The sequence below is a fragment of the Mirounga angustirostris genome, unplaced genomic scaffold (genome assembly GCF_029215605.1).
Source record: "Mirounga angustirostris isolate CCGP_5_RB_7025 unplaced genomic scaffold, mMirAng1.0.hap1 SCAF_8, whole genome shotgun sequence".
Lineage (NCBI taxonomy): Eukaryota > Metazoa > Chordata > Mammalia > Carnivora > Phocidae > Mirounga > Mirounga angustirostris.
The window spans coordinates 63,640,643-63,656,166 of NW_026991716.1; the positions used below are offsets into that span (position 1 = coordinate 63,640,643).

At 39.3% G+C, this 15,524-nt stretch overlaps 1 protein-coding gene across 1 annotated transcript in view; it reads left to right on the top strand.

The window, feature by feature from the left end:
- CD109 (CD109 molecule) overlaps window positions 1–15,524 on the top strand; it is a 138,431-nt gene that overhangs the window by 116,443 nt on the left and 6,464 nt on the right. Inside the window, exons 26-32 of the mRNA XM_045867091.3 lie at window positions 1,969–2,134; window positions 3,678–3,868; window positions 4,331–4,486; window positions 5,526–5,591; window positions 8,769–8,911; window positions 12,778–12,925; window positions 14,827–14,929. Coding sequence (XP_045723047.1) covers window positions 1,969–2,134; window positions 3,678–3,868; window positions 4,331–4,486; window positions 5,526–5,591; window positions 8,769–8,911; window positions 12,778–12,925; window positions 14,827–14,929 — 973 coding nt within the window. The remainder of the gene's footprint in view (window positions 1–1,968; window positions 2,135–3,677; window positions 3,869–4,330; window positions 4,487–5,525; window positions 5,592–8,768; window positions 8,912–12,777; window positions 12,926–14,826; window positions 14,930–15,524) is intronic.

A 15,524-nucleotide genomic window follows, 5' to 3' on the forward strand; every position in this document is an offset into this window, starting at 1 on the left:
CATTGTATACACACATGCACACACACACACACATATCTTCTTTAGCCATTCATCAGTCGATGGACACTTGGGCTGCTTCCATGTCTTGGCTATTGTAGACAATGCTGCTATAAACATCGGGGTGCATGTATCCTTTTGACTTAGTATTTTTGTATTCCTAGTGCAATTGATGGATTATTGGGTAGCTCTATTTTTAATATTCTGAGGAACCTCCGTACTGTTTTTCAGAGTAGTTGTATCAGTTTCTTTTCCCACCAACAGTGTATGAGAGTTCCCCTTTCTCTACAGCCTCACCAATACCAGTTGTTTCTTGTGTTGTTGATTTTAGCCATCTGATAGGTGTGAGGTAATATCTCATTGTAGTTTTGATTTGTATTTCCTTGATGATCAGTGATGTTGAGCATCTTTTCATATGTTTGTTGGCCATCTGCATGTCTTCTTTGGAACAATGTCTATTCATGTCTTCTGCCCATTTTTTTAAAGATTTATTTATTTACTTGAGAGAGAGAGCGTGCGAGCAGGGGGAACGACATAGGGAGAGGGAGAGAATCCTCAAGCAGACTCCCCGCTGAGCATAGAGCCCTACGCAGGGCTCAATCCCAGGACCCCAAGATCAGGATCTGGGCCGAAATCAAGAGCTGGACGCTCAACCAACTGAGCCTTCCAGGCACCCCTCCCATTTTTTTTAATTAAAAATTTTTTATTTTTAAGTAATCTCTACACCCAGTGTGGGGCTTGAACTCACAACCCTGAGATCAGGAGTGCACATTCCATGACCAAGCCAGCTAGGTGCCCCTCTTCTGCCCATTTTTAATGGGATTATTTGGTTTTTGGGTGTTGAGTTGAATCAGTTCTTTATATATTTTGGATATTAGTCCTTTATCAGATATGTCATTTGCAAATATCTTCTCCCATTCTGTAGGTTGTCTTTTAGTTTTGTTGATTGTTTCCTTGGCATGCAGAAGCTTTTTATTCTGATGGAGTCCCAATAGTTTATTTTTGCTTTTGTTTCCCTTGCCTCAGGAAACATCTAGAAAGAAGTTGCTATGGCCGATGTCAAAGAGGTTACTGCCTGTGTTCTCTTCTAGGATTTTTATGGTTTCAGGCCTCACATTTAGGTCTTTAGTCCATTTTGAATTTGTTTTTGTGTATGGTGTAAGAAAGTGGTCCACTTTCATTCTTTTGCATGTTGCTGTCCAGTTTTCCCAACAGCATTTGTTGAAGAGACTGTCTTTTTCCCACTGGATATTCTTTCCTGCTTTGTTGAAAATTAATTGACATGTAGTTATTCGTTCATTTCTGGGATTTGTATTCTGTTGATCTGTGTATCTATTTTTGTGCCAGTACCATACTGTTTTGATTACTATAGCTTTGTAATATAACTTGAAGTCTGGAATTGTATACCTCCAGCTTTGCTTTTGTTTTTCAAGATTGCTTTGGCTATTTGGGGTCTTTTGTGGTTTCATTCAAATCTCATGATTGTTTGTGTTAGCTCTGTGAAAAATGCTGTTGGTACTTTGATAAGGATTGCACTAAATGTGTAAATTGCTTTGGGAAGTATAGACATTTTAACAATGTTTGTTCTTCCACTCCATGTGAGCATGGAATGTCTTTCCACTTTGTGGAAAGTTCTTTGTGTTGTCTTCTGTTTTTTTCATCAGTGTTTTATAGTTTTCAGAGTATGGGTCTTTCATCTCTTCGGTTAGATTTATTCCTAGGTATCTTATTTTTGGTGCAATTATAAATAGATATGATTCCTTCATTTTTCTTTCAAAAGCAGTATTATTTTGAAAATGAATAGCAAATCTTTAAATGTCAATGATCATCATTGATTCCCATTGCCTAGGACAAAATCAGGTGCTTAAATAGTCACTGAAATTATTTTTTGAATGAATGTTTGGAAATACTTTTTGTTTAAATGCGTGGTAATGGGTTATTTTGAATAGTAAAATATGTTTTTTTTTCAAGCCTAATATAGATGTGCAAGAGTCTATCAACTTTTTGGAGTCTGAATTTAATAGAGGAATTTCAGACAATTATACTCTAGCTCTTATAACTTATGCGCTGTCATCCGTGGGGAGCCCTAAAGCCAAGGAAGCTTTGAATATGCTGACTTGGAGAGCAGAACAAGAAGGTAATGCATGGGGTCATTTGAGATTGTTAGACTGCTATGCATTATGAAATATACAAATTATGTGAGAAAGTTTTGTAAGCCAGATACGAAGTTGATAACATTTACCTCTTCTGAATGGGATGATAAATGAAATGCAGATGAGATCAGATGAGTCTGACATGGCTGTTTCTGCTCTCCCTGAGTTTTCTAGGGAATTTCAGGGCTTGGGTGTTTCCTTCTTTTAGATATGTTCTGCCCTGTGTTAGTTACCTTTTGAGTTCTTTGATGCTGTTTCTGGTTTCGTGGCCTTGAGTGGTCATTAGGACATGGGGTATGGAGAGACTTGGGTTTTGTTGCTGCTACTTGCTTTTATGAGCTTCAGTTTTCCTAACTATAAAATGGAAATAACACCTAGCAGATGTTCAAAATTTGAACTAAAATGCTGATTAGTGGAAATGCAAATGCCAAAAAATGCTGTTAGTGAGTTGGAGGACTTTTTTTTTAATGGGTTACAACAGGATAAAAAGTACAAGGGTTGCTACTTCCCAAATGGCCTCTATGGTCAGAGATCCAGGTATGTGTGTGTGTGCGTGTGTGTGTGTGTGTGTGTGTGTGAGAGAGAGAGAGAGACAGACAGACATACAGACATAGAGATGGGATGAGTGGGCAGAAATAATTTTAGTTAGTGTCCACCATTTCGAAGCCTTGTTAATTCAAGAAGGGATAAATGTTGAATGTGCTTAGAGATTCCTAAGACTGTAAAAAATATTGCATTATTGTTAGCGGTAGTTTAGATCGAGTTCTTATTCTCTTTACTGCCCGTTGCAGTGCTGGGGACTGAATTGTTGCATGGAGACTGTAGGCCTTGACATTTCTTCTCTGCTTGTCTAAGTGGTAGTTATTTCACATTCCACCTGAGTGTGATCATCATCCAAAGAGTAATATTAGATGTGGGAGGGGGCGCCAACTAAGATGGTCCTCTGGGGGTAGCAGGAATATCTCTCGGAAGATTGTTGAGTTGGCCAGGGTCCTTCATTTTTTTTCCTTGGGGGCTTGGATTTTGAACTTATAACACCAAATTTCAGATAATGAAAAAAAAGGAGAGATTTCCGGGAACATTAGAGCTGGTTCATGGCAGATTCCCAGAACAGGGTTCTTTCTAATGTGTCCTAAAATATTTTTAGGATGGCCTGGTCAGAGAAGTTATGTACATTATCTTCTGGAGTATAGTACGTTTCTCTTTTTTTATAGCTGTTTAGTCTCAAGCCAAATGTGGAATTTCCCTTGGGAAATTATTTTCATCAAAATATCCTCAAATATAAAGAAAAGGATGAAAATTTATAAGTTGTAGTAGTTTGGAAAGTGACCTATAAGTACATGTTTACATGTATGTCTGTGTGAGCATACATATTATTGTATGGCATAAATATATTCATATTTGGAAATATATCTCTCCATATATTTATGCTAGTCAAGTAGGACTTGGACCAGTGTAGGAATATTTAATGGTGTAAAATGTAATTTTTGCTCAATTGGTCAGACTATTATTACTTGTCTTTTGCAGGAGGCATGCAATTCTGGGTGTCATCAGAGTCTAAACTTTCTGAATCCTGGCAGCCACGTTCCCTGGATATTGAAGTTGCGGCTTACGCACTGCTCTCACACTTCCTGCAATATCAGGTGTCTGAGGGAATCCCGATTATGAGGTGGCTCAGCAGGCAAAGAAATAGCTTGGGAGGTTTTGCGTCTACCCAGGTGAGTGATGATAGTTTTTCATTTTTTAAGCTAAATATAGTTTGAATATATATATGTAATTTTTTAAAAGAAGTAGGTGGCTGCTCTTTTCATGACTTCATAAAATTGGCAATTTAAAAATTCAGTCCCTTAGGTCAAAGGTCCAAGTTACTGATTTTAATCTTTTTCTCATCACAGATATAAACATCATATGTGATATGTATATGGAATAAATTAGTTCCCCATCTATATTGGCCATCTTTCATGCATGGTAGAGTAGATACTCAGTTTCAGGCAGCAGGTACTTTCCAAGCCTCTCCTGTACTGTAGGTCAAGGACATTCAAAAATGAATAAAGGAGAGCTCCACTCCCAAGGAAGGTGGATGAATACATAGTGGGTGTCCTAAACATTACTAACTTTAAAGACTCTTTGGTGACCTTGATATATACTTACATGCACACATGTTTTTCTTTCCTCAACAGGACACCATTGTAGCCTTGAAGGCCCTATCTGAATTTGCAGCTCTAATGAACACAGACAGGACAAACATCCAAGTGACTGTGATGGGGACCAGTTCACCAAGTCCTGTAAAGTTTCGGATTGACACACAGAATCGCTTTCTCCTCCAGATGGCAGAGGTGTGGACGAGGGGGTGGTTATTTAAAATTATGTGTGGGTGATCGCTTATTGCTGGAATGCTGTTTTATTTCCATTCTATTGACTTCAACAAAGACTTGTTCCTAGAGCCCTCTAAAGAGACTGGGGGGAAGGAATGCCCTCCTTTGGTTGAGTTTGCTGAGCTGGGGAAGAGAGGAGAGGAGAGGAGGGGATGGGGACTTTGGAAAGATTTGGAAAAGGAGAAAATAGGGGGAAAGGAATGGAACCTGCTGAGTTCCTATTCTTTGCAGGCAGTGTGCCAGATTTCTTTACAGGTGCTATTGCATTTGCTTCTCAAACCAACACTAAGAAAGTATGTACTTTCATCCTCACCATACACATGATAAAATGAGGCTGAGAGAGCTTAAGTAACTTGCTCAAGATCATGTTGCTAGTAACAGTAGAGCTAGGATTTGGACTTATGTTTCAGACCATGTTCTTTCCAGCTGCACCACGTGTCCTCTTAGGAGAATTGATAGAATCTGTAGGAGGATTCTTACTTTAAAATAGAATGAAGGCTTATCGTAGACCCTAACTTTATTCCTGTGGTTAACCTTGTGGGAAGCTGAGAGTGATGGATGAAAGTGATAACTTCAAGGCTGGAAACTGAGGAAGAGGGGTGGTGGCAAAAGAGAAGGAAGTAGTAGTGTGAATCATAGTCCGTGATCATGTGCTGCTGTGTTCACAAGAGTACCAGCAGATTAGGCGCTAAGGGAGATGGGAGGAGTGAGAGGACTTTTGTTTCTTGTGTCTCTTGCTTTCACACCTCTAGAAGGGCAGCCTTACCCCTCTCTCAAAGGGTAGAGATGAGGGTGCGTGGAGAGTGAGCCCTTCCTCTGCCTTCACCTCTCTTACCTGGTTGGCCTATAGCTTTTCACATGTGAGGCTGTGTGACATTCTGAGAGCTTTTCACAGATGGCTTACACTCCTAGTGAGGGGTAACATTGATTTCTTGTGCTAGCCAGAAGGACCTGGATATGGAAGATTAGCCTCATTCACTTTTTCCCCATCTTTATTCAGCTTGCTGTGGTACAGCCAACTGCAGTTAATATTTCCGCAAGTGGTTTTGGATTTGCTATTTGTCAGGTATGTAACAACGTTCATTTTTGTTGAGTTCAATATGACTTGTTATAATAATTCTTTCATTTGGGGTACTGCTAAATCTGTAACAGATAATGTGTAAAATTCTTAAGGATTTCTATCTGTGACTTAGGTAAGATAAATCACTCTCTTTAATAAAAAGTATTAGAGGGGCGCCTGGGTGGCTCAGTTGGTTAAGCGACTGCCTTCGGCTCAGGTCATGATCCTGGAGTCCCGGGATCGAGTCCCGCATCGGGCTCCCTGCTCGGCAGGGAGTCTGCTTCTCCCTCTGACCCCCCTCCCTCTCATGCTCTCTGTCTCTCATTCTCTCTCTCTCTCTCAAATAAATAAATAAATAAATAAATAAATAAATAAATAAATAAAATCTTTAAAAAAAAAAAAAACCCAATGGAGATAAATTACTGAAGCCAAATGAGTTTTACTTGAACTTTGAAGGGCACAGCAGTGAATGTGGTACGTACTGGTCAGAATGCTCACTACTCCAAACCTATATCAACATGCAGAAAACAAAAGGGAGGGACCGATAGGCACTTCTTAGGATGGAGAAACAAATTGCTAACAAGTTGGACACCTGGGAATATGTATTGAGATTCTTTTAGTTGCTATTTTTGTAAGTGCTCTAGATAAAGAAAGGAAAGAAACCTCTCAGGTTTGCAGTAAATGTTAACCCCATTTTAAGTACTGAAATGCTAAGCTCTTGAACATAAATTGCAAGATGTCTCAAAGTTTGCTGAATGAGCAGTTGAGCTTTTTGTGGGTCAAACATTAACCCCAATACTTAGTTATAGATAAGTATTAATTATGACCCAGAGGACAAATCTAGTAGTTCTTGTTTGTTTCCTGATGACGTTGGTCTCTAAAGGACAATTGTATGCCACTGGGAAGGGGATGGTGGAAATAACAGAGACCATCTCTCCAGTTATATGAAACTGTTCTTCACCTCCTCCAAGAATATTCTAAAATTTTAATTGTCATTTAAGAAAGAGTTGGAGGGGCGCCTGGGTGGCTCAGTCGTTAAGCGTCTGCCTTCGGCTCAGGTCATGATCCCAGGGTCCTGGGATCGAGCCCCGAATTGGGCTCCCTGAGCAGCGGGAGGCCTGCTTCTCCCTCTCCCATTCCCCCTGCTTGTGTTCCCTCTCTCACTGTGTCTCTCTCTGTCAAAGAAATGAATAAAAATTAAAAAAAAAAAAAAAGAAAAAAAAGAAAGAGTTGGAGAATATCCAGAGTGAGATAACCAGAATGATCAAGGGGACGTGGGGATTATACGAGCTAGGTATAGCAGAATAAAAAGTTGGAACTCTTAGGTTTGAAAGATGAAGGCTTAGAAAGAAGATTTATTTTTTATTTTTATTTATTTTTTAAAAAGATTTTATTTATTCATTTTAGAGATAGAGAGTGTGTGGGTGGGGGAGCAGCAGGTAAAGGGAGAGGGACAAGCAGACTCCACCCTGAGTACAGAGCCTGAATTGGGGCTTGAGCCCCCATCCCTGAGATCATGACCTAAGCCAAAATCAAGAGTCGGACCCTTAACTGACTGAGCCACCCAAGCGCCTCAGAAAGAGATTTTTTTTAAAGTGTGAAAATCTACAAAGGGCACTAGATGTTTAGTTCTGAGGGGTGTGTGTGTGTGTGATTTAAATATAAGAAAATAGGGTGCCTGGGTGGCTCAGTTGGTTAAGCGACTGCCTTCGGCTCAGGTCATGATCCTGGAGTCCCTGGATCCAGTCCCGCATTGGGCTCCCTGCTCGGCAGGGAGTCTGCTTCTCCCTCTGACCCTCCCACCTCTCATGTACTCCCTCTCTCTCATTCTCTCTCTCTCAAATAAAAATAAATAAAATCTTAAAAAAAAAAATAAATATAAGAAAATACAACATTACATAGCAATAGTAAAGCTTATGAACCATGGTATCAAAAAAGGTGGAAGAAGTAGAGTCCAATTCAACTTGGCCTGAGGCAGGTGTACAAAATTTTGAGTATATTCCCAAGCTTCTGATCTTAGGAACCCTTTGGGAAAAAAACCAACTTATCCTCGCATTTGCCCAGTGTCCCCACAGCACCTTTCACTGGTGGGTAGGCACAGAGTATTTGCTGAAAAAGGCCCAGTTGTCTTGAAATCTGTCATTTATTATCATCTTTTAAAAGTATTGTACAACCGGGCGCCTGGGTGGCTCAGTTGGTTAAGCGACTGTCTTCGCCTCAGGTCATGATCCTGGAGTCCCTGGATCGAGTCCCGCATCGGGCTCACTGCTCGGCAGGGAGTCTACTTCTCCCTCTGACCCTAACCCCTCTCGTGTGCTCTCTCTCATTCTCTCTCTCTCAAATAAATAAATAAATAAAACCTTTAAAAAAAAAAGATAATAAAGGAAGATTGTTTGCAGCTGAGCACTCTGTTTGATGCAAGGATGAATAAGGAAAATGAGATACAAAAATAACTGAAGGGGCACCTGGGTGGCTCAGTCGGTTAAGCGGCTGCCTTCGGCTCAGGTCGTGATCCCTGGGTCCTGGGATCGAGCCCCACATCAGGCTCCCTGCTCAGCGGGGAGTCTGCTTCTCCCTCTGACCCTCCCCCCTCTCATGCTGTCTCTCATTCTCTCTCTCGCAAATAAATAAAATATTAAAAAAAAAAAAAAAGTATTGTACAACCAAAAAGAATGCTGAGCAATTAAACAGGTTTCTGTTCAACCAGGGCTCTTAAATGTTTTAGTTTTGATTTAGCTAACTGAGTTTCTGAGTTTCTAAGGTTCCATTTTGTGAAAAATGATACCAGTTGGGCAGCAGAGCTTAGAAATTAGTGGATGATCTCAAGAAAGAAATAGGCAGTAGTTGCACTTTTTCCCTAAAGGGAATGTTACATTCTTTGGAAAAAAAAAAACAACAATACCTATGAATATCATGAAGGTCTATACCTGTTCTGGAGTATTAACCTAACAATTTTCTCAATTTTAAAAATCATTGCTTATAAGCTTTTATAATATTTGTAAATAATGATACTTTGTTAGCTAGTAAAACTAGTTTTTTTTCTTTTGGTCAAAGATTACAAATCTAGTTGCATTTATCCCGAAGAGAATCTTTACCTAATATTTAGAATATGTAATGATGGCACTTTATTGCTAATAATTGATGACTAGCTTATTATTTATGCTAATTTATTATTTGTTGCAGTTTAATGTGATTTATAATGTGAAAGATTTGGGTTCCCCAAGAAGACGAAGATCTATTCAAGACCAAGAAGCTTTTGATTTAGATGTTGCTGTAAAAGACAATAAAGATGATACCAATCATTTGAATTTGAATGTGTGCACAAGGTTGGTATTGCTTTAAGTCCTTTCTCTCTTTTTAAAATAGATTTGAAGATAGATTTATTTATTTACTTATTTATTTATTTATTTATTTATGAGAGGTGGTGGGGGGGAGAGAGAGAGCACATGTGATGGGGGGAGGGGCAGTGGGAGAGGGAGAGAGAGAACCCTAAGCAAGCTCCATGCCCAACTTGGAGCCTGAGGCGAGGCTTGATCTCATCACCCTGAGATCATGACCTGAGCAGAAATCAAGAGTCAGACGCTTAACCGACTGAGCCACCCAGGTGCCCCAGATTTGGAAATTTATATATATGTAGTTATCCAACTTATATCAATATAAGGAGTTACAGGGGCGCCTGGGTGGCTCAGTTGGTTAAGCATCTGCCTTCGGCTCAGGTCATGATCCCAGAGTCCTGAGCCCCTCATCGGGCTCCTTGCTCAGCAGGGAGCCTGCTTCTCCCTCTCCCTCTGCCCCTGCTGCTTCCCCTACTTGTGCTCTCTCTCTCTGTCAAATAAATAAATAAAATCTTTAAAAAAATATGTAAGGAGTTACATTTAACAAAGATTTCAGTTATTTAATACACTTTAGATTACAAACTAGAAATACTGCTTAATTAAAGTATTTCTCAATGTGTTCAAAATTATTTACAGGTTTTTCTTGTATTTATCGTAACTTTGAATAGAAAAATTTAATAAAATGTAGGTCTTAATTTATGAAAACTTTAAATTAACGAATCATGTTTAATACTCTAAAATTCGTTATTCCTTGATTAGTAATTTTCTGTTAAATAATTATTCCAGGTTTATATTTAACCTTTAGTGTTATGCTTTTAACTTCATAGAACTTCATAAGAAGTTCATAAGACTTCATAAGAATGTGCAAGTTTAGTGAAGAGAATAGTGTTTTTAGACACAGTGAGAATATTTCAGTTTAGAAGGTCTTCACCTTGGATAAATAGGCACTTTTAGCTTCTGGGAGTACTTAATAAGGTGATTCTTTTTTTTTTTTTTTTTTTTAAGATTTTATTTATTTATTTGACAGAGAGAGACACAGCGAGAGAGGGAACACAAGCAGGGGGAGTGGGAGAGGGAGAAGCTGGCTTCCTGCAGAGCAGGGAGCCCGATGCAGGACTCGATCCCAGGACCCTGGGATCATGACCTGAGCTGAAGGCAGTCGCTTAACCAACTGAGCCACCCAGGCGCCCCTTAATAAGGTGATTCTTAAATTTAGTCTGTATCCAAAGCATCTGAGGATCTTGTTAAGTCAAAAGGAAAAGGGGTTCCAACTCAGACCTGCTGACTTAACAGATTCAGAGTCTGTGAAGCTGCCTTCTTCAGCTTTCTTGGTTTTCTAATGCACATACAGGTTTGAGAGCAAATCCTTTAGAAGGTTCTTGAACCAGGAGACTTTATAGTTTCTTCCTTGTCAGTCTGTCCTCTTACCTCTGCATGATTTGCTGTGAAGTTGGGAGTTACTGTGAAGGTACACTGATACTGAGGAGCTGCTGTCTGTTCTTTTTAAATACCCCCTAGTGTTCTGGTTGAACTGGGCTTGTTGGGCTGGAAGTCACTGACATGGTCCTGAGCTGCCAGATGCTCCTCAGGGTCATCGCTGGGTGTTTCTCCAGGTGGCCAACCTTTTTAGCCATCGCTTGAATCCAGTCTCCTCCATTACTGTTACCATCTGTACTATCTTTGGGCCTTCATGTTCATGATTTTGATATAAAATGTCACCTGTGTTTGTCCCATTTGTTCCCTTCCTGGGCATTTTGGACCCACAGCAGGGGGATAGCAGGATTCCTTCAGTGGCTTCCTTTTTAGCTGAGAAGAAAGTAGGACTCCCACTCTTCTTTATGAAGCTTATAATTGGGTTCTTTTCTAAAATAACAGCATCAAGTTATTATTATTGCAAGTTAATAAGCTACATTTATCACAAACTTATATGCTGGGCACTTTCACATGCATCTCATTTAATTGTTACAATAACTCTATAAAGTAGGTGGTATTATTATCCCTGCTTTTGTCATGCTCTCATTCATTCATTCAGTAAATATCAGTTGAGTCTCCATTATGTGCCAAGCCACAGTGTCAGATGTTAGAATATAACGGTGATCTAAAAAAGATACAGGTCCTGTCTTCATGGAACTTACTGTTTGGAGGGGAGACAGAGAGAAATTAATAAAAATAAGTCTTCTAAATAAGTCTAAAATTCTAGTTTTGAAATCGGCAAAGAAGAAAAGTCTTTGGAGCTATGAGAGGGATTTTACCTCTTAGGGAGGTCAGTTGAAGAAACAGATGAGGAAAATTAGGTGAAACCAGGATTCAGATCGGGATGGGGTATTATTACTTACACGGGCTCATGAAAGGATGCGGGATTCCAAATCTTAACCTGTCATCAGGAATCAGATGGGTGATAGACTTTGATAGATAGAGGATATATATCTTTTTTCCCTTCTTTGGGGAGAAACTAGAGAAGGGAAGTGTTTTCATGTGAGAGTAGCGGTTGGTAAAAAGGACTTGGATGTTGCTACTAGTCTTCTGAGAAAAATCTGGTATGAATACAAGTAAAATTTTCAGTGAAATTTTTCAGTGGCACTTAATAAAAAGAAAAAATTGATATTTTAGGCGCTTTATTCCCATCTGTAGGGTCCAAGCCCTTACTCACCTCAGACGAGGTTTTCTGTGTGTGGCGTGGGCATTTAACAAATTCTGCCCTGGGCTGGTAGAAAGACCAGGTCAACCAAGGCACTTTGGATGGTGTCCCAAAAGTCATCATATTGAAGCAGATTGGCTGTTCTTCTCCTCTTTAATGTTTGCCCTGACACAAACACCTCGAGCTGCAATGCACTTATTAGTTTTCAGCAACATCTCTCTTGGCCGAGTGTATCACTCTGCAGATGGTTTCACTTGTTTGCGATTGCTGAGCCAGATGTCGTCGGCAGTTGGACTGTGTGGCTCTTTAGTCAGTCGTGTTTGGCAGCCTTTGGTTTGCCGCTCTCAGAAGCGAGATTCTCTACCAGCCCTTCTTGCTTTTGCCATCTGAAAGGACAACAGGAACTCACGTAACAGTGCTCCGATCCTTTCACGTTGTAGGCAGACTTCTTTCCATAACCACACTGGGCTCTTTCTGCTCCAAACAAAAAGCTCTTGCCACCTCTTCATTGTAGAAAACTGTTTATTTTAAAGGAGATGAAATGCCCTTGGTGTGCAGATCCTTTGATGCTCACGTTGTGCACAACAGGGTGCGTGAACAAGGTAGTGTCACAGAATTTTCCAAGGCTTGGGATTCTCGCCAGGTGGCCACAGAAAACACAAAATGTGCTCTGAGTACATTTTGGAGAACAAAGGGAAGGACTCTCCCTACTGGTCTTCTTTTTCTAAAACCAGATGAAGAGAAGATTGCTAAAGACTTGGCGGTGGTCTCCTGCTTAAGTGGTCAAGTTTTCAGTTTCTTTTTCAGTTCCTGGCTTTCAGCTGGAAAGCTCAGGGCTGTCAACTTCTGAGAAAATGAAAAATGCGATTCAGTTTGGAACCACCCCTAGTACACAGCGTTGCCCACTGAAAGGGCATCCAGGTTGTACTTGTTACAAATCTGTGGGCACAAGGCTGACACATTGTAGGCGTTTCATGTCAAGTGAATGCATTGTTAAATCATTATTCCTCATATGGTCGAAATTATAAGAATTTCATACCTGTAAGGAGAGGATTACCCGTTTTGTAATAATTTCCTATGAGACTGTTTACTTCAACTAAGCAGTAAGTGTTTAGAATAACACTTGGCAGTTTTAATTTTCCTGTGAAGAGAGTTTGCCTACAGCTTTAGGTTTTTCCTAAAGGGTGTTCTTCCTTCCATCCTTTCCTCTTTGCTGTAGGTTTTTGGGCCCGGCTAGAAGCGGCATGGCCCTTATGGAAGTGAACCTCCTCAGTGGTTTCACCTTGCCTTCCGATGCAATTCCTCTGAGCGAGACTGTGAGGAAAGTAGAACATGATCATGGAAAAGTCAACTTATATTTAGATTCTGTAAGTTGTAAGACGTAAGTTTCACGTAAGTGACTGGTGACAAAATGCCATTTATTGTCTTGGAAAGTCTGCCTTACTCTGGGCCTATTTACTTTGTCTTTATTTCAGCTTTTTGTGTCCCCGAATGACCCTAACAGGGCAACCTTATGTTTATCCCCACTAAAAAGACATCACTGTAAAATCAACTTAAAGAGAATACTGTTAATGATGAGCCTGATGAAAGTCTTGATAACTAAATCAGTATTTCATGCCAGATGTATAAACTATGTAGAAACTGTAACATTGTAATTTCAGAAATTTGGTCCAGGTCTCAGTTTGAGAACTGCTCTGCCTCAGGGAATTGCTAAAATTATCTTTTTTTTTTTTTTTAAATTTATTTGTTTGAGAGAGAGAGAGCACAGGCAGGGGGAGCTGCAGGCAGAGGGAGAAGCAGGTTCCCCACTGAGCAGGGAGCCCGACGCGGGGCTCGATTCCAGGACCCTGAGATCATGACCTGAGCCGAAGGCAGATGCTTAACCGACTGAGCCACCCAGGCATCCCTAAAATTATCTCTTTAAATGCTGATGATAAAAGCTTTAATTACAAGTTTTAAAATGCTTTCATGGAATTTTTAATAAATCCCAAAGGGGTTAATATTTTTCCAATGAATATATTAGGTGCTTAAATCATAGAAGAATATTCTCAGAGGTTTGATTATTATATAATTTTCATATAATCTTCTCATTGTTTTATGAAAATTACTGATCCAAGAATAAGGTGCATAAAATATGTGAGAGAAACGTAAGTGAAGAATTCGACTGTACTTGTTATGTCCCAAAACTGTTGGCATATAATTTATTCTTTTTTTCTAACATCTATATGAAACTCTTAGATTGAATCGAATTGAGTTCTAAGTGTTCTTAGGATTTCATAGTATGTTGAGGGAATTCCCTATGTTTCTTATTCTAGTTTTGCCAAGTATGAATCAGAAATATATTGCCTTAGCAATATATATATATACTTTAAGAAAACTAGTTCCTGGATGTTCTCATTTGTTTTAAGACTTTAAAAACCCTCTGGCCAAAACCCTGTTAAAACTCATCCAAAGTCTCTAGCTTCTTTTTCAGTTCAAGAGTTTTCATTTATGACATACCGCTTGAATACCATGGGCTTGATTTGGAACATGAAAAACAAGTTTAAGGTTTTTATTTAATAATGCAATTGGGTTTTGGAGTTTGTCCTGTATCTATGATGTACATTTATTTATTTATTTATGTGATGTACTTGTTAATGGTTATCTAAATTCGAGTGTTCAGTATGTTCTGACTGATTAATTTGACTTTTCATTTACTACTATTGGCAAGTAATGGAATATTTGAAGGCATTTATCAATTTCAGATTACTTTAACAATATTGGTTGCCACATTGGCCCCTCCTGGAGGCAAGGAGCTGGCCTTTTGTACCCCAAATCAGTTTTTGGTTGGGGGTGCAACCCCCACCTGGGGTTACCTCACTTACCAGGTGAGGTTGCTCCCGTGAGCTTTGAGTTCTTCAAAGAAGGGGGCTGTCGTGAGCTATCAGCAGCAACCGAGGTGGGCACCTTGTGTGAAATGGGGACTGAGTGAAGCACCAGGGCTCAGGAACATGCATCCTTGGACTTGCTGCTTACTTAACCCCTCTGATTCTCAGTATTGCTTTTGGTAAAATGGAAGCGACAACAGTATCTTTCTTGTAAGAATTGTTTTACCTGTTAAATGAGATAATTTATATAAAGTGCTTACCATAACATGGGGCATGTAGAAATCCTCCCTAAATATTAGTTTCTATCTGTTTTCTAAAATGATAAGAAAAAGAAATGTCTTTTGCTTTATCGTGAACACATTGTCTGTCACCCACCTTAGGAGTTTTTTGTATTTTTCAAGGTAAACGAAACCCAGATTTGTGTGGATATTCCTGCTGTGAGAAACTTTAAAGTTTCCAATACACAAGATGCTTTGGTGTCCATCATGGATTACTATGAACCAAGTAAGTGTGTTCTAGAGTTTTTAACACTTTAGAAGTTAAGCCAAGCCTTCATTCATTTTATTCATTCATTCATTTATTTGCAGTGGCCACCTGTCTTGTGTGTGGGGAGGGTTGTTGGGGAGAGTGTAGGAAGTGGGGTGTAGGAGATGAGCTTTCCACTTAAATGAAGACAATAATTTTAAAAAGTCCCGTGATAGCATTGAGCAGATGAATACAAAAAAGTTATGTTTTTCCTAATAATTTTAGGTTTTTCTTCATGTTTTAGGTTTTTAATTCACAATTACAAAATTTACAAAGAAAAACTGACATAACTGTGAGTCTAGTTATGTGTAGTATCCAAGGTTTTGCTTCTGTTCCAACCATCCCTTCCATCTGTTTTGTTTTAAAATGGGATTTCTTCAGGAGAGAACATGAGGCTCATTTGCAGTGTAAAAGACTGGGATGGGTTTAGCGGAGTCTGTTATCTTGCTAAAATTTATACATTATAGCAGTTTTTTTGTTTAGCAGATCAAGAAAAATATAGTCTGTTTGGAAAATAACTTGAGCTTCTTTGATTTTACTTGTCACTTCTTACTTGATAAAATATTAAAAATTT